Raw genomic sequence first — 26654 nt, forward strand, 5'->3', positions numbered from 1 at the left:
ACGAGTCCTGTCAAGTCTGATGTACCAAACATGATCTGATGTGGGTCAGAATGACACTGTGTTGTCTGCATTTGATGTACAACAGCATAAGAAGTGTGTGGTCACCTTGAGTCAACCAGTGGCTGCAGGTAGTGACATTTTCATTTTTGATGCCTGCTGCTAATGAGTCAAAATGAAGCAAAAAGTTCTGTCTGTGCAACGGGTTAAATAAAAGGAAGCGGCAGTAGCGCGTAAGTGAGTCATGCTGTCAGCTAGGTGTCTTTTCCTTTCAGGGAGTAGAATGTTTGTTTCAGAGTTTGAATATTATACAGTTAGATGGCAAGGTTAAACAAACCGCATCTGTACAAATGTATTATTAACTACTTGGTGGTTTATGAGAGAGAAAGACCGTATGGGATCAAGGTTAAATTATTAGTATCTGACATGATTACAGCTTCATGGGGCAAAAGCACATTCAGCAGAGAAGCTGTCAGCTTCATCTAGAATACAGACTGTTTCCTGTTTACACAGGAAGTAACAGGATTCCCTTTAGTCAAGTGGCTGCTGAAGTGTTCTGAACTAAATGACATTGAGCTCCTTCGACTTGCTGGTGCAAGGTAGCGAATAAAAGCTAATCAGGCTGTAAGTCAAGATTCGCTCAGCCACTTACAATCAATACCTGCACAATCCCAATTAAAGCTTGTCGGGTCACTGGACGGCCACCAATTCCTTTACAAGTTAAATGCAATACTTGGGCAATCTCTGTGTGGCCTTCAGTGGTTTAATGGCTCGTCCCAACACGAGTGCCCAGTTAAAGTGCAAGAAGGACACAGAGGTGGACAGCTTTTACCAATAAATGGTGCTGCTGCTGTTGACGAGATGGTTTTTTTTACAACACCGTGCTATGGAAACGGTTTGTAATCCTCGTTGATGGTGTTAAATTGGATGACATCCGTGTTAACCCCGAGCCAGACTCTTTGAGATTGGTTTAGTAATGCAGAAGAATGGAGATCATATTCAGAATAAATTTTAATGTATGGTTTATTTTCTTCAGTTTTATTGATTTTGAAAATGGGACAAAGATAATAGAGTTGATGGTTGAAGGGAATAATTAATTATCAAGTATGAAGGAAGTTAGTCGTATTTATTCAAGTATTGAGCTGAAGGGGAAATTTATACACATTTTTTCCTTTAGTATTTCCAATTCATGCTCCATTCATTCAAGTTATGTTTAACAGCAGTTCAGAGGGATGCACTGTAGTTTAATTGCCACTACATTAACTGAAAGTTTACTGTGTAAAATATCATGAATTCTAAGATAAAAATTAAACTTCAGAAAAAAAGGGCTTCACCTGGACCAGTAAAACTGTACTAACACACGAATGAGCAATAATAATTCAGTCGGATAAATCCAGTGACATAATCTACACAATATGGTACATTTAACATTTGAGATTTTTCACATGCAGGACATTTACTTGTAATGGAGAATCATGCATTCTGTTAAACTAAAAATCCAACCTCCCATACTCGCATTTCTTCCCCATTTCCTTTCCAGTTTTCCCTCCAGGAGCTTTTGCCACTGCATCCATGTTTTTTATCACAATTTTGACCCACAGAAAGGAATTCTCACAAGATATCAAAACAAAAATCTATATTTAATATGGGAGCAATTACAAAGCGAAGTTGGCTGCACAGGGCTGTTGTCACCAGACCGCGTGTTTTTCATCAAATAGGTCATTAGACGATGATGGATGTAAACCTATAAAGTATCTAAACTGGACCTTTTAACAAACCACGAGCAACACTATCATTTCTCTAATAGAACCTGCTGACCGTGTCATTCCCTCCTGCCATTTGTCATTTTTCCTTGTGAAATAATCAATATCTGGGCGCTTTGAAATAAATAATATAAAAGTCATAGTAACCTACCCGAGGAGCAACACAAAAAAAAAAAGACTTATGGAGCATTCAGAGGGCCTCTATGACCAATGTCTTCTACCTGTTTCTAATCAATGCATAATATGATTGACTGTCTGGCTTCTTGATCTTAATTACACTTAATTTCTTGTTTGTTTTGGGCGGCGGTTATTTTTTGGCCTGTATTGTTCTTTTTATTCCATCCAAACATGTTTTGCCAGAAGTACAATAGTATTTCATTGTTTAAGTTTAACTCTTGTCAGACTGAAAAGCCACAATCAGGTGACATTAATTCAAAGGTTAAAATGGGAATACAATGAGAAGATAATACATATACGTTTAATTATTTAAATCTGATTGAATTGAGCTCCTAGATAACAGGGAATGCTATTGACAGATTATAACATGTTTGTTTATTAAGAATGTCCTCAAAATATTCTCAGAATATTTCAAAGAAAAAGAATTCTCCTTATCAACGTTTAATTGTGTGACTTTTACATCTCTTTGCATTTCCTGTAGTTTTTTAGTTTTTGTGTCTGTGGTGATGTTCCATTGATGGTGCACCATTAGTGGAGCGTTTCATATTTTGTGTGTGCGTGTGTGTGTGTGTGTGTGTGTGTGTGTGTGTGTGTATGTGTGTGTTCAGTAATGTTAATACCTTAAATATTTGTGAGTGCAGCTAATGGTATGTGTAGTTCTGCACATATTCTTGAAGTGCCTTAATTAGGAACAGTCAGTGTGGTAAGGTCGAGTGTTCTTTTTATATCCCGTGTTGTAATTACTCTCCATGCCAATAGGGGGAGACAAGAGCTATGTACAATAACTTTAAGTTTATTATTTGATCTGATAAACAGCCTCATGGTTTCCCACATATTTTATTTATTTGTGACCAGCTGCCACAATATAAATACATATTGATTTTCTACTTTTGGAGCTGAGCATCCCATTCTCACCCAAGACAGTGCACCTGTCAGTGAATAGCATGACGTTATTCACATCGATACAGTAGATGGCGACGTGGCTTTTACTCTGCCAGTAAAACTGATGAAGAAGAGAAGGAGCGGCGTATTTGAGGCTGTCAGACCAGAATTTTACCTGCTAAGACTGCTTGACTTTTCCTGCTCTTTCAGAGGTAGGATGAAAAGCAGGCGTAGATGCTAAATTGAGGAGGAAAGTTAGCTGGAAAAATGTGTGTGTGTGTGTGTGTGTGTGTGTGTGTTTGCTGACAATAAGTTTGTAGCAGCAGCTCAACATGAGCAACACAGTTAACTCAGCTGTATTTTTAAACGCTGAAGACATATAAACGCTTAATTCTAGCATCCACATGAGCATGGAAACATATTTTCAGATACTGAAACCGGCACTTCTGATGTTTCAGTGACCCGACACCTTTGTATTTTACATTGTAATGCGTTCAGGAACAGTTCAGGAAAAACCCTACTGACTCTACTGTGAGGAAAACAAATGTTAACAATGTTAATGTAACAAGCCTGTGTCACAGCTCCAGTCTCAGGCAAAAATGTTGATTCAGATTTACAGGAATTTACAGTTATAGAGGTTCTAGTAACGTTTGAACTATTGTTTTTGAACTATTGCCACAATCTGTTGTTTATCTTAAAGCATGCTAACATTTTCGAAAAAGGTTATTGCAATGTAATATTTTAGAAGGTTATAGTGTTGTTGTTGTTTTTTTTATTGCCACCCTATACTTTTAAGAAGAACATTCTGGGAACAACAAAAGGAGAAAAAAAAGTAGAAGCTTGCAGGGTTGTATTCTCAGAGGGTTTTCAAAAGTTGCCCAGTTAGTTTTACTCACAAATAGACAACAAAACATACTGATGTGAATTTTTGCAGTTGCTCTGACCAAATATGTTTTCTTATAACATTTTCAGGCTGGGACACCTCTGCACCAGCACAATACTTCATTTGGAATGTTATTTAGCAAACACTACACCTTCGGCTTTTCTGAGCATTGCAATAGGCCATATTTTGTTCAGATTTTGATTAAAATGCCTCCAGTGAGGTCTTGAAAGCAGATAAGAGTTACACCACTGTAAACAATTACAACGTAGACAAACTGATGCATGTCAAGTCACTGCGGATGATTAAAAAACGAAACAAAACACCTCGACACTAAAACCTTTATCTCCTTCTTGAAGAAAATCCCCTGCTCCGTCTGAGTCTCATGGAGCCCAACAAGTACCTACAGGCACATGACACATGAACTTGCATTTCACCCTTGTTGCCCACAGAGGTCGCTGTCTCCCCTCACTTCCTCTCAACACCGGCAACCACCTTTCTAACAAGTCAATTAATATCAATGAGTGAATATACATAGCGCATTTACAAAGAGTGCAATCTGATAGATGAATTAACCAAATCGATTAGGGAGGAATAAATGAGTGCGGGAGCCACAGTCCTCACGGAAGTGGCCCTCGCCGGAAATCAATGAATTAGAAATATGAATCTAATCGCCCGTTGGTGACACGGTACGTAGGTGCAGTCAGGCCTTAAAAACACACACGCACACACACACACACACACACACACACACACACACACGCTCTCAAAAACCCAACAACTCTAGTTTGAGAAGCAGTATTGTGTCGATCGCAGTGGTGACATCACGCTATTTAATTTTGTCGGCGTAATAACGAGTCGGCACGAGTATGAACGTGTTATTGATCCGGTGTTAAACCCCCAGACTTTTGTACCATTTGATTTTATTTTACGAGTTTACATGAAACTCTGTTGCAGTATTAAATCAGGTCTATGTGCTGTTGGATCACCTTTATGGCCGGTTCTCTCTCTCTCTTCCTCACTCTCTCTCACACACGCACACGCACGCACACACACACACACACACTCTTCCTCACGCTCACACACACGCGCGCGCGCGCACGATGGCATATGTTTCAGTTAACCTACTGTGATTTCATTTTAAAGGAAGTTAGATAAACACTCATGAGATAGTTGTAGAAGTTAAATCTATAAATTCACGTGATGAATAGCCAACTTCATGATAAAAATCCAGCTGCTACCTGAGAGGAAGTGCATCAGTAAACGTGTTAGTGGTAGTGGTGCGTCGAGGCGCTTATCCCAAACCTTCCTTTTTGGCGCTAACAGCCCTGTGTTCATTTGCTGCCTAATTGGACTTTATGAGACCAATAACAGAGGAGCCTGCAGCCAGAGCTCACAGAGAGGGGAGGACTCTCTCTCTCTCTCTCTCTCTCTCTCTCTCTCTCTCTCTCTCTCTCTCTCTCTCTCTTCACAGTCTCTCCCTTAATCCCATTTGCCATTGTACATGCCCAATCGCCTATACTTTCCGCATTTAACTTGGATGACATTTTTATTTCATCATTAGCATCAGACGCCACACTGACTGACACGGTGGACGCGGTTTGACGGAAGAGCCCGGGATGATCTATCTCCGCGTTTACGCACGTTTTCAAACATTTCCTTACGTTATTTTCTTAATGTTTGGACGCGATGTACTAGCGATTTCAAACGCCGAGAAGATTTAAAATCATATGTATAGATATATATTTATATAAAAGAAGGAGACGTCGCAGTTCGGATCTCAAAGAGTAAGTAAGTCAGGCTTGCTTTATTTTTTATTTTCCTTCCGTGGTCCCCCTTCGCGTTCAGACCACAGCCATGCCAGAGACCACGCAGGAGACGTGCGCTTCGGCTAAGGACTCGCCTTTCTTCATCAAGAACCTGCTCAACTGTGATAGCAAACCTTCCAAGCCTAAACCCGTGCTGGCTGCCACGAAGGCGGCCTTGGAGGGAGGGTTTTCCCTTACCCAAGTCGGAGACTTCAACTTTCCACGCTTTGACCTACCGGCGCAGAGGTTCAGTCTACCGGCTCACTACCTGGAGCGCACGTCGGCGTGGTGGTACCCCTACACCCTCAGCTCAACCGCCCACCTGCACAGAACAGAAGGTAAGAGTGGCGGAAGGACACCTCGTTTACACACACTTTGAGGGGGTTGATCGTTAAATTATACACTTTTTAGACAGCAAGTAAACAAACAAAACAAAATTAGTCCTGTATTTTTTTTTTTTACTAAAAATATCAGACTTTTCAGAGCGTAAATAGTATTATGTTTATTGTTTAATTATGTCAGTCTTCTCAGAAGAGGTTTAGGGACTGTAATTATCAGGGGTGGAGGGGTGTCTCTGCCACCGCACTAGTAGGATTGACGCCCCGCATTAAGGCCTGTTTTTTTTTGCCATGCGGGATAATAGATCAATAAAGTGACGCAGTGTGCATAAACGAAGTAGACAATATCAAATAATGGTGGTGGGGGGGGGGGGGGGGGGGGGGTTGACGGGGATGCGCAGCCTGCTTTTGATTTGTCTGTTTCTCTGAAAACATCTCACCCCAGAGGGTCACTCTCACCTGCTCCTCTCGCTGATTTATTTCTGGAAAAACAGAACAAAACAAAATCCACGCCAGTATGAGTGACACTATTGTCTTTGCTTTGTGATGACATGACAGGTTATTTGCTTTTTAATTTGTTGATATTAAAATGTCAATTTACATAAGGACTCGGGTTTTTTTTTAATTTGCTCGGTGAGTATTTTTTTTTTTTTTGTGGAATTGGAATACATTTGTAGCGCATCGTGTTGTTGGTTGCACAGGTTCTATGTGAAAGGTGTTTTTCCCCCTAAAGCTGGACTATATATACATAAAAAAGAGGATAGACAGTGTGAATAACCACGTCTGCCGTGTCCCCGTTTCAGTGGCCGAGAAACTAGGAGCCAGAGACTCGTCATCAACATCGGGGACGGACAGAGACTCGCCGGATCTGGTTCTCAAATCGGAGCCAGACGCCAAAGACGACGACGACGATGACGAGCACAACAACAACAAAAGCGGCGATGAGATCATCCTGGAGGAGAGCGACACGGAGGAAGCCAAAAAAGAGGAGCTGGAGGAGTGGAAGAAGAGGGACGAGGACAAGAAGCCGTGCCGCAAGAAGAAGACTCGCACGGTTTTCTCCCGGAGCCAAGTGTTCCAGCTGGAGTCCACCTTCGACATGAAGCGGTACCTGAGCAGCTCAGAGCGGGCCGGCCTGGCCGCGTCCCTCCACCTCACTGAGACGCAGGTGAAGATCTGGTTCCAGAACAGGAGGAACAAGTGGAAAAGGCAGCTGGCCGCGGAGCTGGAGGCCGCCAACCTCAGCCACGCCGCGGCGCAGAGGATAGTCCGGGTGCCCATCCTCTACCACGAGAACTCTGCCTCGGAGAGCGGAGCTTCCGCTGCCAACGTGCCCGTGAGCCAGCCGCTGCTCACCTTCCCGCACCCAGGCGTCTACTACTCCCACCCCATCGTCACATCCGTGCCGCTGCTCAGACCAGTTTGAGTTTAGCTGCACACGTTGGGTTTTTACTCCCCCAAAATCAACTAATGCGAAAGTTAAACAAAAGACAATATTTTTGTACAACTGACTAAATGAAGAACCAGAAAAAAAGATAAAAAGAGACGCTGTCAGGCCTACATGGACCTACTTTGGCTAAAACAAAACAAAAAGAATGCCATTTTCCAAAAGGCTGCCGTTTACATGTGATCTGACAATTCAATTAACATGTTTCGTATTATTATTATTATTATTATTATTATTATTATTATTACGTGTTATTATTACCTCAGGAGTCCACTTACTTACACTGCCTGCTGACGAGTGTCTTTAATTGTTTTTTTCATGTTTTACACTGTTTCTGACAGGAAAATATGTGATATATTAAACAAACTACCTTGTTTACAATAATTAGCAGCCTCGGTTTGCTGATATTGACAAAATTACCCCCCCCCCCAAAAAAAACCTGATAATACAATTATGTGCAATACATTGACGGTGTGCTGTGAATGAATGCATCCATTCAAGGAGAAAAGTTTCGTCATCCGCGGTGGAATATTAATGAGGATTCGTTGTAATATAGCCTATTCCCCTCCGGTGTTCTTTTGGTTTTTTTTTAAACATTTTTTTTAAAAAGTTTGACGGGTGACAATCAAGACACTGTCAATTGTAAAATGTGGCTTTATGTTTAGTTTCATTGATTCTCATGCTTCTTAAATCCACGGCTAAAACATCAACTGGTGTACAAAATATGTAAATGTATATATTTAATAAGGAGCGAGGAGGGGTGATGCCACTTGAGGCTTCTTCTTTGTACAGGAAAAAAAAAGGAACAACGTTTTGATATTGTATTGCTGAACCATGTTGTGAAATAAATGGAGAATATTCCTTACTTTTTTTTTTTTTTTTGGCAGGACTGGATCATGTGCTGTATTCTAGATTTATACTCCACGTTAAAATCGAGCCAAATTCATAAAATCATATTTATTTTTGTCTCTCAAAGACAAGATAAATATAAATAAAAAATATTCATGCTGTTAAAATATGAATATATAAAATAAATAAAAAAATCATGAAATTCCAAAACGAAATTACACGTGAAACGACAAATGAATCTGATATAAATAAAAGGAACAGGGCCTACCATGACACACACACACACACACACACACACACACACACACACACACACGGGGCTTAAGCAGGTGGGTTTGTATAATCATCTTCCTGCCATACTTTGAAAACGTTATTTTACATACAAAATAGCTCCGTCAATTAGATGCGTAATTGGCACCATCTTGCCAAAATTATCAGTAATGTATTCAGAAGAGGACATTTACTCGCTGAGTGTGCGTGAGCTGGTGCTGTCTTTTAACGTGTCGTCACACCCCCCCCCCCCCCATAGCCGTGTGTGTGTTGTGTGTGTTCGTGTTCATAAAAAGAAGACTCAGGATTCAGGATTCGTGGCAGATACCTCCACCTGCACCTGCAACTTCAGTTTAGCAGCTCATCCTTTTCCCATGTTGTTATTGACAGGACGTTTCAAATACTCTACACTACATGTGTACTACGCGTGGAAATTGTTTCAAAACATACGTACTAATGAAAATCTCATTCTATTATTACTATTACACTTCATATAAAGAAACGTTAGGAAGGTGTAACGTTTCCAGCTGCGTAGTTAACTGGTATTTTGTGTGAACATTTAATCCTACAAGTGTCGCCGGACGCTTGTCCTCAAGGAGGGGAAGCTTTGGTGTGTGACTCGTCGAAATAACAATTCAAGGGTCAGAAGGAATGTTTTCCCATCGTGCTTCAGCATTTTATTCAACATGAAAACAATCTCAGCCAACATAGGGATATTTGGGTTTTCTTCCACATCGATGCAACATGTTCCGTGATGTGAAAAGATGAAATTGTAAAATTGCACTGAAATGATAAAAAGAATTGCTCTGTAATGGCCTTGCCTCAAAGGTTAATGAAATTAAGAACAAACAAAAAACATAGTTTGAGAAAACAAAGATTTCTTTTTTGTTTGGAAAGTGACAAGGTCCAGTTTGAGAAACTCTCTCAACTACATGTCATCATTTTGTTTTGAATCTCCAGTTATGTTCCCAGTGAAGTAAATACTCTGGTAAACTGCTAATAACAGTTACAAACAACAAAGTATTCGTGAATATTAAATAAACATAAAATGTAAACATTAAATGTTTTTTTTTTGGGGGGGGGGGGTGGGTGGGTTCATGAGCATCCATGTAGATTATAAACAAGTTATTCCGTCCATGCTTGCACAGCCCGTATTATCTCTTCTTTTGTGGCCTTTTCGGACTCCAAACCTGAGATTTGTTTGAAACGAACTGTTGGAGTATGAGAGGAGGTTTTGGTTTTTGTTGTTGTTGTTTTTTTTTTAGGAGATTCTAATCTAGCTGCAATATACATCAATAAATAAATGGGACGTATTAGAGCTATAACATACAGATATGAGTTGAAATGCAACACCCACCGGATGGAATTGTTTCAAAGTGACTCACAACATGTCCCTCGAAGTCCATTTTCAACTTCCATCTGAAGGCTTATTATTGGAAATGAATCAGTCAGCTATAAACTCTGGATGATGACCTCATCACGAGACAAAGGGTTCATTCAAATATCGTCAGATCACCCAAGTATTGACGTGTACCTACCACGCACACTCAACATGGCTCCATTACTGCAAATTAATAGATTAGTATAGCATTATTCCTCTGGCACATATCGATCCGCAAACGTCTGCCGGCATATATTGCGTCAAGCACGAGCAACGTTCACGGAGCGCTTCGCCGTAGCTTATGACCTTGATTTGCGCGCATAAATTGAAAAAATTACCACTCGATAATTTCCATTTGTGTGACTTTATGTAAAGGAGAATAGGGGAGCGGGGGGCCAAAATCAGATAAAGTACATTTGCAGGAACGGGGGCAAACGGACGTGACCGGGGAGCTCGCGCTCAGTGTATTACATTAAAATGGAGTGGTGAATGGGTAATTTCGAGCCATATCAATGGTTTTAGTGCCAGTTTGGAAACACACAAGTGGTACGACCACCTTACGTAATGTTATCCTCTTTTTCTGCTGCCTCTGTACTGGACAAATAGAGTGTTGGATGGCTGCATGCAGCAGTCAGCCACAGAGAAAGGCGCATCACATCCCTCCTGCGGGTCTTGTAGAGACCAAGCAATCATATCTCGGTAGAGAATTATAGTTTCATACAGGATATGAAATTACACTCTACTTAGCGTATTCATGCGTCTTTACGTCAAACATATTCCAAGGGTGAAGCGCAGCTTTCATATCTGTACAGATTCATCCGCACCTCATCTTCCTCTGTTGACGCGTCAAAACTCGTGTGTTCCAGCAACAATTTTGACACTTCCTGGAGCGGGAAATCTTGTTTTTTTCCCCCCCCGTTTCTTTTAAAAACAACAACAACAACAACAACAACAACACACACACACACACACACACACACACACAAAACCATCCCATTTGCTTTCCTGATTGAATGCGAGCATCCGATTTTCATCAAAGTTCTATTAAGTGAAACATAGGTTGCAGGGCACCGTCTGATTGGAACAGTTTAAATTTTAATTGTGTTTTTAATTTGACATATAGTTGCTGTGAAGAATGACAGTGAAACGCCGAGGGCCGGTCGATTTTCTTAATTTCTCCCCGAGGAATTGATGAGTCTATCAGGGCAGTAGATTGGAAAGCCATTAAAACTCAATGGTTAGGTTGTTAATTGGAACTTGATGGATAGGAGCCCTTGGATAGGCCGTACTGATCCAATCTTCCTGACTTTGTGTTTTCCAATAAATTACCCAGTTCATTTCCACACTCAGATTACATAAATTGTACACCTCCAGGGCTCAGGCGCTCTGTTCGTTTACAACTCTCTCTCTCTCTCTCTCTCTCTCTCTCTCTCTCTCTCTCTCTCTCTCTCTCCAGTGTGCGCGCACGAAACGTCCCCTGGAAAAAAAAAGAGCAGGCCCCGCTTTCTTGAATGAAAATCGAAACATAATCAACGTTTATACTTAGAAAATTTATTGATATCATTTTCTCTGGTAATTTCCTTATTCTAGAAGTGGACACGCCATACATCATAATACACACGTGTAAAAGGGTCTTTGTTTAATATTTATCGAAGCTTGATTTCCAGATCAAAGCGCCCCATAACTTCATCCGTCTCTCTCAGACCTTTTCTCTCCTGCTAAAGATCTTGTTCTGTTATTGCGGTAGGGAGGCCGTACACCACCTATCACTGTGATAGAGCACGAACTTCGGGGGCCGGTCTATGCCGTTTGGAGGCCCCTCGCTCCGACGTTGTAACGTGGGTACGTAGAGGAGAAGAATATGTCCATATAGAAAGGAGTTAAACCCTTCACGGCTGCCCATAAACTTTGACATCTAAAAACAATCGTGCACAATAGAGCTTATGTCCACTATCTCTATGATGGACTAATTTCACTTTACAAAAAAAAAAAAAAAAAAAAAAAAAATTGGCCTGGAAGTGATGAATGCGGCAACTCTGACAGAGGTCTTTGTTTGAAAAGAGCGGCATATAAAATAAACCCATTTAACTGTCGTTGCAGATTTCACGCCTTATGTGTAACCGCCATAAATCCAGCATCCAGGCCTGACTCCCCTCATATATTCGACCCCCCCCCCCCCCACACACACACACACACCTTCCCCCTCCTCCAGTAGATCCAGCCCAGTGTAAGTGTTTTGTGCAGCTGTTGATAATATTCTTCTGTATGGATCCAGATGCTTCACATGGTGACGTGCACGTTCAGCATGACGGTCTTCCTCTCGCAGCTTATAGTTGTGCGGCTACCGGGAAGGGCGCTGACATGATGATTAAAGCTGACCATTTGTAATGTGTCTGGGGCTCCCTCACAAAGCAGTAAAAGAGGGATAATGTGCCCGAAACGCCAGCTCAAGCCCCGCAGCTGTCCCACAGCCAGACATGCAGGGCGGTGAAGGTGGTGGTGGTGGAGGAGGAGGAGGAGCAGGAGGAGGGTGGTGGTGGTGGTGGTGGTGGGAAGCGCGCTCCAGTTATAACAGACATACACACGCGCACACACACACACACACACACACCCACTACCCCCAATCAATTAATCAATTAGCCGGCCTCCACTCCATGCGCGGCCATCACAAGGCAGATTAGCTCAGTAATGATCAAATTAATTCTTAATCGCTGATAATGAGTTTATTATTTTTCTGTTAAAAAACAAAAACAAAAGAGGAGTTGAGCCTCTGTTGTGGTTCCAAAGCTGCAACCAATGCCGCTTTTACAGGGACCCATGATTATGTGACATGCATTGGTGTCAATAGACATCCTTCCTGTGATTATATGTGTATGGATGCGCCATATTGGATTTTTTTTTTTGGAAGATAACCGATTTATCGATACTTAAAAAACTGACTATTATCAACAATATTGACTTCGTCTGTTACAAAAAACAAGTTCATGAGATTTTCGCATTTTGTACGTACTTTAAAACACATGTTTGCTTTGTCTCCAAAGCATTTGGAAAAGTTCTGTGCGCTGGTAGAAATATGAGCAAGTGGAACTCACAGCTTCTTCCAGTCTAAACGATGAGGAAACAGTACGGTAAATATATGATGGGGGGGGGGGGGGGGGGTTCTTCAAATGATTACAGAAACAAAGAAAAAAGATTCTATTGTCCAATTCCTATTGTTAAAATGTGAATATAATTGCAACAGCTTTCGCAGGTAATATCAACATAGCGGTAAATATCTGCATCTGGTATCTTCTGCAAAATCAGTTTCCGGATTCAGCATCTGACAGTGCTATTCTGTGCGTATCCACGTAGGTGACTGATCCTATGTCTGTTGCGTGTTAAGGCTACATTTTATTTAAATCCTTATGCAGGCCTGATGTGGGAAATGGAAGAACACATTGAGGAATAACTGATTTTTCAAATTTGTGTGTGTGTGTTTTTTAAAATTTCATTAGGTTCATAACAACCGCATCACACAGTGATGAGTAACATTCATTTGCACACTTTTTGTTTGATTTAGAAAATTCTCTTTTTCACTTGACCTATGAATGAGTGTAGTTTTTTTTTTAAAGAAAGAAAAACAGAAAAAAACAACAACAACCATTTGATTGATTGTAGGCTACGAGCTATTAGAGTGTTAGAAGCCAAACCGAGTGCACTTCTTTTCGTCTTGGTCTCTCTTGCCCTTCTCATCCCATCTCCGAACCTTGACAGGAGTTTGAAAATTCCGGGCTCGCGTCCGAGGCTGCTATTGGCTCAGGAGGAGCTTACCTACATGCAAATGAGGCGACGCAACCGTGCTGCCTCTGATCCAGAGCGTGAGGAGGAGGACCGGGAATACACTCATGTTCCCCGAGCTCTAGAAAAAACACCTCCAACTCCTTTCAATGTAAAACTCCACAATTAAACAGGCTAGCAAAAAAAAAAAACAGAAAAAAAGAAAAAAAAAACAGAAAAAGGGGGACAACAGACGCCTTTTTTTTACGCAACAATCGTGTAGAAACCAATAACGGAATACCAGGCACAGACAGATTCAGTCCATTTCGATACTGTTATGAAGCGAGAATGAGTAGCGCAGAAGACAGCGGGAGCAAGTGCTCGTCGGGCCCGATATCCAGTTTTACCATCCAGTCCATTCTTGGCACGCCGTCCGATGCGCCGCGCTCCGGGACCAAGGAGCTCTCCAAGGACTGTCGCCGGCGCCGCGGAGGCGCTCGCTCTCGGTGTCCTCGGAGGAGGAGTGCAGTGGCGGGGAGGATTCAGCAGACTGCTTCTGCTCCGACACGGGTCACAGCGAGCCCTGCAGCCAGCACCCAGCCCACAACTTCTCCTGTTTAGGTGAGCTATTACTATTGTGTTATTATTTTAAATATGAAATGGATTATGATGCAGTAGAATGAAAAATATGATATATGAATATGAATATTACACCACTTTTTATTTTTTATTTATCCTCTTTTTATTTATTTATTTATTTATTTACTCATCTTTTACTGTTTGTTTATGAACGAGAATAACAGTGTTTTCTGTTCTGCTTGTCACATTGGTTTGTGACTGCACTCGCAGCTCATCCACTCCCACTGCTTTGATGTGTATCATCGCAGCAGAAGCAGAGGAGTGATGAATAATTAGCCCTCTGTCTTTCCTCTTATTCCAAATCTAATTGAGCCTGAAACGTGTTTCCAAAATGGCTGCATTACACAACGTCGATTGAGCGTTAAATAGAGCGGGATTTAATTAATAGACTGTACACCGAGCATACTCACGCTCTCAATTGTTTATTTTAAAAAGTCACCGGCTTTCAGCGGTCGATTTAGTAGAAGTCAGAGTTCACACTTCACAGACTCTCAAACCGAGTGTTTAAAATGTAAAATGTTGCCTTTTTTCAACTTAAAAAAGCGTGCGTAAAACATGTATTTGTGCTTAATGATATTCATCACAACCCTCTATCCGTTCCCGACATTCAGGTCCAGCCAAAGGACTTCTGTCTGGGAATGACGCGCTGGCTCGGCGGCCGCACCTGCCACAGCCTCTGCTGCAGGATTATAAGGAGGAACAGGAGAGACCCTGCCATCAAATGTCACCCCTGTCAGAGGAGAGACAGACAGACGCCGCGGACAAGCAGGGCAGCTCGGCTAAGAAGAAGACGCGCACGGTTTTCTCCCGGAGTCAGGTGTACCAGCTGGAGTCCACCTTCGACATGAAGCGGTACCTGAGCAGCTCGGAGCGGGCCTGCTTAGCCTCCAGCCTGCAGCTGACGGAGACTCAGGTCAAGACGTGGTTTCAGAACAGGAGGAACAAATGGAAACGGCAGCTCTCAGCTGAACTGGAGGCGGCTAACATGGCCCACGCCTCCGCACAGACACTTGTGGGGATGCCGCTGGTTTTCAGAGATAATTCCTTGCTGCGTGTTCCAGTCCCCCGGTCTATCGCCTTTCCAACACCCCTCTATTACCCGGGGAGCAACCTGCCAGCGCTACCTTTATACAACCTGTATAACAAGATTGAGTATTGATTGACTCTACAGTTCACTGCAATCCACCTAAAACCTATTACAAAACAATAACATCCTTATAAGTGTCTCACATAACCCATGTATATTGATTGTATGACTTTATTTGTTGAGGAAATTCTTGATATGCAGCATTTCACAAGAAAGCAATGAAGCTTCCCTATATGTATAAAATACACCATGTGTATAATTAATTATAATAATTTTGTACTTTTATTTTCCTTTATTATCAGATAGAATATCAGAGCATATAGCCTTCATATCACATTCAAGAGGGGGAAAAAAGGATTCCAGGCATGTTTTTTTTTTTACACTGTTTTTAATCCATAATTGGTTTGCTCAGTATTTTGTGAAGCATCACTCATATTATTTCACCTGACATGAACCCCAGTGCTAACAGGAAAAATATAATTCTTCCATTTAAGGAAAAAAAAAATATAATTGTTTCTATTGCAATTTAGACCTTCAAGAATAACCTTCTCATTCAATAAATTTTCTATTTCAGTGAAAATGTTTGGTTTTATTTCATGTACTTTTTCTTTATTTTTTTTGCACAATTACATTCTAAATAGTTGTTAATACGATATAAAAAAAAATCAAAGCAGTAGCTGACATTAAACTACACTCCACACCTTATGATGATCAGGCGAAAAGTGCACAAAGTAGTTTATAAGCGTAAAGGCTAAAAAAACAAAAAACAAAACTGCAGTAATTCTCCAGTATTTATTAGAAATATTTAAAAGTACACTTACAGTTTACCTGTAGAAACATCTAGAAAACAGTCAAATTTATACATCTTACCTTGCTCTGGCTGGCTCTTTTTACCGCTTATTCTTACATCAAATAATATCAGAAGCAGCTTGACGGGTGCAGATTGAATTTGTGGAGGTCGCAAATGTGAGACGTTTTCACTCTGTAAGACTAAGACGAGTTGTTTGAGCAGCGCACAAGCTTCTAAAGAGAATACAAATCATTGGAAATTGCAGATGTTTGCAGTTGTTGAGTCAAACGATCATGTTAAGATTGATGTCTCACACACACGCTGCGGGTTGTCACAGCACTCATGTAAAAGGTGTGCTGTAAAGTTAATATACAGTGGAAAGTATAAGCAGATAAAAGCCTAATCACGGGTGGAACGAGACAAATGCCGTTATCTTCTCTCATTTGACATCTGCATCTTATTGCTTTCAAAACACCTTCACGGGAAAACTAATAAAGAGACACAGTGTCAAAGTTCAAGACTCTTGTTGTCTCTCTCTTTTCCATCTGTGTAACACATGGATGTTTGCTGGCTGTTTCTGGATATATAGATATTGATTTTGTATGTATTTTCAAGAGGTTCTGCAAAATCAAATGGTAAAAGTCCAGTTTTCAATGCATGCAAATACTAAAAGCCTTAACACACAGATCTACACACTCTCTAACAAACACACACACACATACACACACACACACACACACGTACACACACGTAAACGTCTCTTGGTTGATGGGGAGCGATAAAACCAGGTCATTTGCCAGCTTTTCTTGGGTGTCACATCATGTACAGTACAAAAGCCCCCCACATGCCCCCCTTTTCTCCTCAACCCCACCCATCTCCTCTACCCATCCCTCCAATCTCTGGCTGCGTGCTAATGGCTATATTACCCAGCAGAATCATGACTAGCCAAGCTCTGCTGCCCGGCAGATTATGCCTGACCCAATTTCTGCAACAGCCGCCCTGTGTTTCTGGGAAAATGGATAGTGTTAGACAACAGCAGTGATTTATGGGTAACTCCGGCAGCAGCAAAGAGGTGAGGTGCAGGAGATGAATTTGTGACAGATAGCAAAAAAGAGGGAGATGGTGGGGGTTGCGGGAGAAGGGGGGGGGGGTGCAGTTATGAAAAGGAGCAATAGTTTTGGTTGAATGAAGCTGTTTATTAGTTTCCAAGTGGTCATTATGTCATCAGGTGTGATGGCAGCACGTTTGGATGGATGTTTGCACCCCACTGACTTGTGGGAAATCTGCATGACCTGTCACCTGAGCTTCTTTTTTTTTTTTTTTTTGATTTACAAGACAGAGAGAGAGACGTGTAAAGATGCAGGGAGGAGAGAATAGAAGTGAAAGAGGGATAGGCGGGGGTAGAGGAGGGGTTCGATGTAACTATGTATCACTGCAATGGCAGGTGTGAATTACAAATTTTAATAGCAGAGCAATGAAAATGATTTGAAGTGGTTTAAACTGCAAAGAGACAGCGAGTGGCATGGTGATGAAGATTTGTTGAGATGATGTGTTGTGCCTTAGGATTCATCAAACCTGCCTGCTAAGGTGAAAAGCAAGTGTAATTCACTCGCTGGTGTAATTTATGATGGGAGTAATGGGAACTGTGGGCTACACACAATGTGGAGGGGTGGTGGTGGTGGGGGGGGGGGGAGGAGAGACAGAGAGCACAGTGCAAATTGATGCTCAGTTTTTAAAGCATATTTACAGGATCATTATGAACATCCCAATGTCATCTCTTTTACATCTTGAGATGCTGATAATAAAGACTCGTAAAATTCAAACAGGCTGCAACAACATTATCAATTATTATTTACAGTGTTCTCTTCCAGTCTTTTTTTTTTTGCATATTCCCTCCATCGTTTACTTGGATGAAGGCTTTTCAAAGGTCTCCTAACATATTTACTGCTGTTTGATTTAAAGAGATTTTGTGTGGCTTCTTATTAGAGTGGAAGTTTATGAAGTATAGCAACACGAGCAGATGCAGAGCCCCGGGTCTTCCTCCAGACAAGAGTTTTAAAGGCGATCGCCATGCATTAAGCCAGACAACTCTCAAGACCTGTTTGCTCCCTAAATGAATTTGAGGGTAGCGTAACAAGGTTTTTGAGGCAGCCCCTGTCATCCGCTGGCTTTAACCAGCTTCTGTATTTATGGCTTAATGGTTAAAAAGGAGAGCTTGGACCAGAAGTGATTTTTCATGATTCTGTTTTATATCAACTGGAAATGAAGGAGCTGAAGGGAAATTGTTTGCCCCCCCCCCCCAAAAAACCCCAAGCGTTCCCTCCCCAGCCTCCACCCCTTTTCCCTTAACCGAAGTGGAATACACCAGGCACATGGCAATGTATGGACAAAGCATATTAAATGAAATATGGTTATGTCACAGCTTTGGGAAAACAATTTGAGGTACTTTAAAGACGGAACCTGCAATCCTAATGTAAATGGGCTATAAAACAGGCATATATAACTTCACAATATTTTTGTAGCTTATGAGAAACAAAAATTCTTCTTTGCTGAAACTCCAGATATTGTGACTGACAGTAGCCACATGACTATATTTTGAGATGTTTAGAACCACAGGTCATTCACAAGCAGCTCTGTTAGTTGAACTACAATAAAAGCTTTTCCATCTCCCAGTTAAACTCCCAAAGAACAATATTTAACCAAAAATTTGGATTAGGTCTTTAATGGCGAAATGCATTATGCTTCATTGTTAAATTACCAACCATTTCTTGAACTGCCACTGTTGAAGTGCCATTCGCTGTCCAATATGCATCAAACTATTATAGGCAACAGAACGTGAAGAGAACTCGGCTATTACTCTAGAGATAAGTCCATTAGCATTACCTTTGACACAATAATGGATGTGAGATACAATTTTCTGCTCTCCATTTTGTATTTGTAAGGATAATAGGGGGATTATCTGGAAGGCCTTATGCTACACACTCAAGAGTGAGACCACACTGAGGACAGAGGGCCCTGCAACAGTTGTTTTCACATCCTCCCCTCTCTTTTTCTCTTTCTCTCTCTCTGCTCTCCCCTCTTCTCCAAGACCCTCTCAGAGAGAGGCAGAGAAGATAAAGCATGTCATTATTCTATTAAAGACCTACAATTTTTGTAATGGGACTGGCAGCGGTCGGCAGAAGTGCAGGCAGCTTCTTCAATATCCTGGACATTATTTGCTCGTTTAGTTAAATGATGTTTCTAATTCCCTCATAATTACTTGTAATGAGGCTGTCTCCCTCGTTTTGATGCGGCCACATCTTAATACAGCATGGCATTCTTTTTTAGGGATAATTACCTCTCATGAGGCTGGGGAGCAAGGCTGGGGTTTGTTGTGCGCTGCACACGTGGCAAATTGGCTTGTTTCCTGCCATCTTGTCTTCCTGCAAATTGGTAAATTAAGTTTCTCGGCTGGAGCATTAGAACGGTTAAGTTTGCTTTCTCGGCTTCTTCAAATGATTGGATTCACTGACAGAGAGATGTCTGTATATTCTGTGTTTTCTCCCACTGGGGTCGTTTATTTGCAGGGTATACAGCGGATGTTACAGTAAGTGAATGTTGGAGCACTTTAACATCGGTTTTGATAAATCTGGTACATCTATTACATAGCAAGAAACATAGAGAAATTAATGAATAATATAATTTTAATTGGAAATGCATTCTGCAGACACATACCTCAGCCAGGACCAGCTTAAAAACAATACAGTTTTTGGCTTCTTTACGGGGGTTGTTAAAAAAAAGGAAATCACAACGACAGACAAAACACAACGGCAAAAAAACAAAAGATGGCGACGCACAGAATGCAACAGCAAGCTGCTGATCAAATGAACAAAAGAAAAAATACACAACCAATCAGATATCACACTTGCCAAACAGGAACTACAATTACAAATTAGAAAACATGCTGACCTTAACTTCTACTGGAAAGGGTAGGTCATTTCCGAGGATTACCACTGATTGGACATATTAGAAATAAGAAAAGATCGTGCTGCTTTTGCACGAGACCTTGAGCACCACCAACAATATTTGACCAGAGGGTACTTTGTGTCAGGGCATACATTTGAGGTATATTCCTCATGATAGGAAGCTGTTCCCTAACACACCTAAAGGAACTGAATACTGACATAGTGTTTACACAGATTACACTAGTGCAATAAAAAGCAGTTGTCAGTCCCAGTCTGTCAGCTATGTCCCTCATATTGGTGATTAATGACGATGCTTTCTTAAACATAAATCAGTCAATATGATAATTGATAAGAAAAACCAGCATGTATGAATCTATTGTCGTGGATTTTCCTCGGTAGGTTCCCCCTTCCACAGCAGACCTGTCTGTGTTGTTTCTCTGAAATGATCCAGCAGCTGTACTCCAACCGCAGCCGTTCCTGGGTTGGCAGAGGGGGTTTTATTTCTAAGTGCTGATGTGTCGCAGACAGTTTGGCTCTACAAGGGCCTGTTATATGCCGATTAAAGAGAGGGAAGGAGTGCTCCCGCAGGGCGGCCTTGTACATTTACCCAGACCACAAAAAGGTCTAACGTTTACGCCCTGGTGCTGACATGACCTTCAAACAAGGTCTCTCTGTTGCCCAGGAGGATACTGGAACTGTCTGGAGGAGATTTGCAGGGACACTCACAGATAGACTGGAAGAAATCACATCTTTGCTACTGTGAATGAACCGCCTGCTATATCCCGTGAAGTTCGAGGATACGGCTTTTATTAGAAAATACAGGAAAGCATAGTTATTTTTCATACTTGAAGCAAAATGTGATCAGGAATTCCCAAAAGCTGTGATACATGATATAAAAAATATCTTTTTCCCCAGTTATAATCACTTACATTGAAGAAGTGGCACCACATAATTCAGTCACAAATCCAGTCATCATATGTCCATCAGTGGGACACAAACATATCTGTTGTTTTGATTTGAACATAGACAGGTTGTCAAGTGATGCTCTTGTCTTTGCTGGGGCAGGGATCTGTTTGTTATGAGATTTGATATTGAGTTCCTTTTAATATGGTGAGGTGGGGTCTCTTTGTAAGGACCAAGTGGTCTCTTTCAGCTCCGGGGGGGGGGGGGGGGGGGGGGGCTGGTGTATAGAGAGATGATCTGTCACTTCAGCCTGAGACTGACTGCTGACCACATTGCCTCCAGTGCAGCAGCAGGGAGCACAAAGAAAGCAGCACACTATCACCTGACAGCTAATTAGGGATCACTCCCCTGGAAGGGAATACATTGTCTTTGAGGGAATGAGAGAAAGAAAGCAAGAGGTCGCAGAAATCTCTGTGAAGTGTCAGTCAAAGACACAACCCACCTGCAACTTCCAAAAGCAATTCTTAGAATTTGCTTCTTTGAAGAGCCTGACCGATATGTCAGATTGGCTGTTACTGGCCTATCATAGGTATTTCAGTATTGGTGTATATGTTTTATGAAGATATTTCAGAAACAAGATGCTCATGCTCATTTACCAGTTTTAAATTCTGGGTCTGAACTTTTAGTTGTTTTTTTTTTCCTGTTTATTCTCCCAAAGGACTGAATTAAAATAAGAGGAAAATCTCTTCTTTAAGAGTCCATTTTAAATCTCCTAGTTGTGCACAATTACCCAGCAGTTTTGTCTGCCAATGTGTGTGTGTGTGTGTGTGTGTGAGAGTGTGTGTTTGCGTGCATACATGTATCGAGATCCAGCAGCGTGAGTCTATGGTTTATATGGGAGACCTGGGATTTCTTTGAAAACACATTTGTAACCATTAGTTGAGTGTAGGGTTTCATGAGCAGAGTGCATCCTCTAGACTGGTGTCAGAGTTTCTGCGAGGCTCTGCAGCAGCCTCTTGGCTGGCTGGAGGGACAGTGCTGTGAGGAGGAGGAGGAGGATGGAGGTGGTGGTGTTTGAGGAGGAGGGGGAGCACTGGAGCCTCAGCGTCCCACCAGCAATGCATCACGGCAGGCATGGTGTAACCTGAGCCCCCCCTCTGGCTCTGGCGTGGCCTGCCACAGCGCACTCCCTCTCGGCCACCTTTGCACCCCCAAGATGCTTTTAAAGAGATTTGGCCAGCGAGAAAACAGCTCTTCAAAAGAATCGTCGTCGCATTAGAAAGTAATTAGCCAAGCCTGAGGCCAAGGATTCCCTGACCTGACTAATTTTGCACCCCCTGACAATCCGTCTTGGTGCAAGGCGGCTGGTGAGGCACGCTCTCGGTGTAGATGGGAGGAGGTATTGTGGCGAGGGAGATTCCCATGGTAGTGCAGGTGAACAAACCTTACAGAGGTCGTCGGGAAAGGTTACTGGGTAATCCATCTAAGGAAGAGTCTGCAGGTAGATTTTAAAGATGCCTCGCAATGCAGTTAGGGGTACAGGTTGAAGCTAACTCTGAGGGAAGCAGACAACTAACCGTTTCTGTGGCGGTATGGGGGATGCCCAGTATCAGCACTGGTGATTTGCAATTGACTGATTCCTCCAGAAATTGTAAGCAGTGATGAAAAACAAATAGCACCCTATATAATTGCACAAATCTTCAAATGTTGGACATTTAGTAGCCTAACACAGATGCAGACCTCCACGTGAGTTCTGCAGATCGATGTAGAGAAACCATTTCAGCACTTGGCCACCTGTTCTTCCAAGCCTGCGGGGCCCACTGGCAACAACCTTTCCTCTCACTATTCGACAAACTAATCTGATTGAGAAAAAGATGGAGGTGGGGAGGGGGCAGAAACTTACAAACCACATGCTGCAGGGTGGGACTCGACACCGCCAGTCCTCTTGCCCAGTGTCTCTGATGGTTTAAAAGCTGCTATAGCCTAAAGCATTATCAGGAAAACACAGTGGGAGGCAGAGCAAAGAAGAGAAAGCAGAGAGTTAACATGACTTCTAAAGGAATATACAGACACAACTGCTGATGAGAAATTTGAAAGTCTTTTTAGAACTGTAAATTGTGCACATTTCAGAGAATATTCTCAATTTTCCTCCAAGATCGTAATGGAGCTGTTGTATTTGATCATAATTCTCCAATTTCACATTACTTGTGAAACTGTTAAGTGCCCTCCAGTTTGACTGTATAGACTTCTCTGTTAAATCATTTGAATCTGTATGCGGGGAGGGCTCTCTTAAGAGACATCAGCGCTGATGTGTTAAGACATTGGAGAGTGGAAAGGAAAACATAGCCTTGTTAAACCAGCAGGACCCAGAAATGGCACTGAGCAATTGACCAATTAGGAAGTGGTCCATCATGTCAAACTCATTTGCAAAGGGAAGGCTTAACCCTTAGGGTTCGAAGGTCGGGATCAAAGGGTGTCCCCCATGGGACCGCACAAAGATCATTGAAGAAACGCTGATCCCTAGCTTTTGTAAAGGAATCTTCTAATTATAATAAATCTCACTGCAAGGTATAGACAGGAGTGCGTGATACAGTGGCTATATGATAGCACTCGCCCAAAGGCCCCGCAGGTATCCTATAGATGTCCGTACAGAAGACTGATAGGAGATAGTGGTTGCCACTATGGAAGTGGCCTCTCATTTGCCCAGGTCAGACCCTCAGAGAGTGATCACAGCCTGGTGAATCAGGCTGACCAACATCTATGAGTCTTTGTAGCCTCTGGTGTGTAACTGGGTCTTTGACCTTGCCTACAGATTAGTATCAGTATCAGTATAAGTACAGGATTTAACTCTCCCATTCTTGGTCCTCTTTCTTTTATTGTCTTGCTTTCCCACAAAGACCTGTCATGGATGGGTTCCACTGAATGGAGTGCTCTCTTCTAATTGAGATTGTAGCCCTCTACTTTACACTGATTGGTATGATTTGCCCTTGGTCAAAATGTAACACCAATTATTTTGACAAGATTCTTTCTTTAGTTGGAGTTTGGACATCTGCCAGTGTTGTAGGATGATGACATTTTGACTAAAGAAAAGCTGCTCTCACACACATTCTTACCCTGATCTTATGTAACCATTACCTAGAAAATGAAATTGTCTTAATCAATCTGGCTTTACAGGAAACTGACTTCACCCCGCCAGCTCTGCAGTAAAATCCACAAAATGTCCAATTGAGCACAGGAGTGTATAAGGTATTCAGGTGTTTTCCACGCAACAAAGTTAAAGTTTAATTTCATTAAAGATGCCAGCGAGTGTTGGCAAGGCAAGTTCATCTTGGATGAACAATGATGCAAAATGTTTCCTAGTTGATCACAGTAGGTGTGGTCATACGCTGTCCCATACTGATTTGAACCACAGCGGCTGGCTGTACAGACCAGGTACAAACGGCATCTTTAAGGTAACGTTATACAACATTTTGAATTGTATTCTGATCATTCATAAGGATTGGTTTTAGAGTAGAACCAAAAGGGTTTTTTTTTGTTTTTATTTTAACTATTTAAAGCAGGTTCTTAGTTCCACCCTTTACTGGATTTGTTGTTAGAACCAGTTTATTTCACTTCTGAAAATGTTGCAACAGTGCAGCACTCTGCCAATTTTCCATTTAATATTCCTGTATTTTACCACTGGGTATCTGCAGAAGCTGTTGCTGCTCAGCAAAATTAATACCGTGCCAACAATATTTATGGAGATGGGTAAGAATTAGTTCAACCGCAACCTTGACTTCTGTTTCAGAGGAGAGTATAAAAACCGTGGCAAATTAACGACCATGTGTTGAACTGCGGCTACATATTGAATCTTGCTTGCAGAAACAACCCTCTTTGTTCTGCAGGTTCTACCATTGGCCAAAGGGGGAGGAGAGAGGAAAAGGAGGGGAGACTAGCAGGTTGTTCTTCCTGCAATTAGCATTCACGGTTAGCTAAGCAGAACTAATGCAGCGAATCTTTGAATCTCATGTTACCTGTCCTCTGCTGCTGGAGTACCTGCGGGCCAGATTAAACTGTAGCGAGATGACAAACCCCTATGTATCCATTACAGGCCTTTTATTATTAGCTGTGTTATTGGTAATTCTTCTTGAATGGCCATGACAAAACTATGCATTGGCTAAGGCAGACTTCAAAAAAACAGGATACTGCATGGGTGTGGGTAATGTGCTAGTGATACTGTAATTTTGAAAACAAAGTGAGAGTGAGAATCACTCCTCCGCTGGTGTGGCATTGTATGGCAGCTCTGACGGAAGGCATCAAACTCCCAGCGGCACATTTTGATCTGACCTGTTTTAAGTGACTGGCTTCCCATTACAGCAGTCAGAGCTGTCACATGTCAACGTAAGAGGCCTCATACATTTTTCCCTCACTTAATTTGTCAATAATTATATGGACAGCCCTGCTTTTAAATGTACAATTAATAAAATGTAGTCTCACCTCTAACTTTTGAATATAACCTTTATGTCAAGCAGGTTCATCTCCGGATGCTTCTTTTGCATCTAGGTCGAGCCTGAATGATCTCATGACCTTCTTTTCAACGGCGGCAGGATGAGTGTATGTGCTCACCGTGTCTCCATTATAGGATGAAACGCCAATGATCTCATGAGTCTTAAGTGACAGAAAAACATGGCCTCCGAGACCTTCTCACACAGTTCTCAGTAAATGTTGCAATTACATTTTCAGCGTGAGGATTCTGGTCCTCAACATATTTTTTTTCACCGTCTGCAGTTAAATATCAATAATGTCTCAAGCTACTTGTTTTCTTTTTATGTTGATTTGCTATGTTTGTCCTCAGCTAAATCATTATCAGTTCTCTTAAGTGTTGTCTTATCAGTTACAAACAGGTACAAGCAGACCAAGTGCTCCCAATTGATCCACTAAAGACTCCCTTTGTGAGAAAGCCACCGTCTAGTCACACAGGACCCAAAGACGACGCTGCTCCTCCGAATCAATAAGCCTTGCTGTGATGCCAGGTCTGCAAAAGTCTGCTGTTCTAGCTCATCACCGTGAAAGTGAGAGGCAGAAACCATTGCAATAGAAGTGATACCACCTGCCACAACAAATCGCCATTGATGACTTTAATTTGTTTGCAAGAAATTTCCCAATAATATTTGGGTGCATTTTGAAAAGGTTTTACAGGCTTAGTGGGGATATTTCCGCATGAAATTATGCCCATTTTACATCTTTTCATCGGCTGTCTGGCACCCGTGCGTCACAATCCCATCGTCTGTTAGTTTAAATGTTTAAAATAAGCAGTTTTTTGGGGGGTTTATAAAAGTAATTGTGGTTGCAATCACTGCACGGTATTTTTTTTTGGAAAAGGTTGAGACACATTCTAGCAAATGGTTTGAGGCAGTTTCATTCAATTAACATTGCATGTCCGTGTTAAACGTACATGGTTTTTGCTGAAAATTGGTAATGTTACTGGACAACCCAGCTCAGAAAGGCTATTTCCAGGAGTCTCGGTGTAGCGAATTGATTAAAAAAAAAACAACACATTTCACTGTTGAGCTTTTACTGCCAAGTGGACCCAGTTAGAATATGACTCAGTGCTTTATTTTCTATCAGAGCTTCTCTTCACTAAACATTTTTCACGTTTCCGCCGCAAATGAAGACTGAGGTATAAGAGCTTCTGTCTCTCTGCCTCTTGTTTCTGTTTGTATCACCTGGTCTCCTTGTTGAACCACAGCTACTTGCCTCTACT

The 26654-nt window shown here is 41.8% G+C and overlaps 2 protein-coding genes across 6 annotated transcripts in view; both read left to right on the top strand.

The window, feature by feature from the left end:
• The window catches only part of hmx3a (H6 family homeobox 3a), a 110336-nt gene that overhangs the window by 13431 nt on the left and 70251 nt on the right, over nucleotides 1-26654 (top strand). For 2 of the 5 annotated variants that reach the window (XM_086180111.1, XM_086180112.1), the window contains 2 exons: nucleotides 5548-5845; nucleotides 6649-8267. The exons of 2 other annotated variants lie outside the window; for them this stretch is intronic. In XM_086180111.1, coding sequence (XP_086036237.1) covers nucleotides 5557-5845; nucleotides 6649-7271 — 912 coding nt within the window. In that variant the 5' untranslated portion in view covers nucleotides 5548-5556 and the 3' untranslated portion in view covers nucleotides 7272-8267. Of the gene's footprint in view, nucleotides 1-5547; nucleotides 5846-6648; nucleotides 8268-26654 lie in introns of those variants that run through there. One more of the 5 variants, XM_086180113.1, reaches the window with a different exon arrangement.
• hmx2 (H6 family homeobox 2) lies at nucleotides 14032-15594 on the top strand. Its single transcript, XM_086180523.1, has 2 exons — nucleotides 14032-14169; nucleotides 14799-15594. Exon 2 carries the CDS (start codon nucleotides 14909-14911, stop codon nucleotides 15344-15346), a length of 438 nt encoding a protein of 145 aa, XP_086036649.1. The 5' UTR covers nucleotides 14032-14169; nucleotides 14799-14908; the 3' UTR covers nucleotides 15347-15594.

Source organism: Aulostomus chinensis, chromosome 16 (genome assembly GCF_037954235.1).
Source record: "Aulostomus chinensis isolate RoL2024-O1b breed Wild chromosome 16, RoL_Achi_v1.0, whole genome shotgun sequence".
In the NCBI taxonomy this organism is placed as follows: Eukaryota; Metazoa; Chordata; class Actinopteri; order Syngnathiformes; family Aulostomidae; genus Aulostomus; species Aulostomus chinensis.

What these genes read in the sequence shown, in the direction of transcription:
- hmx2 (XM_086180523.1), top strand. Translation starts at nt 14,909, where the DNA reads ATGTCACCCCTGTCAGAGGAGAGACAGACAGACGCCGCGGACAAGCAG.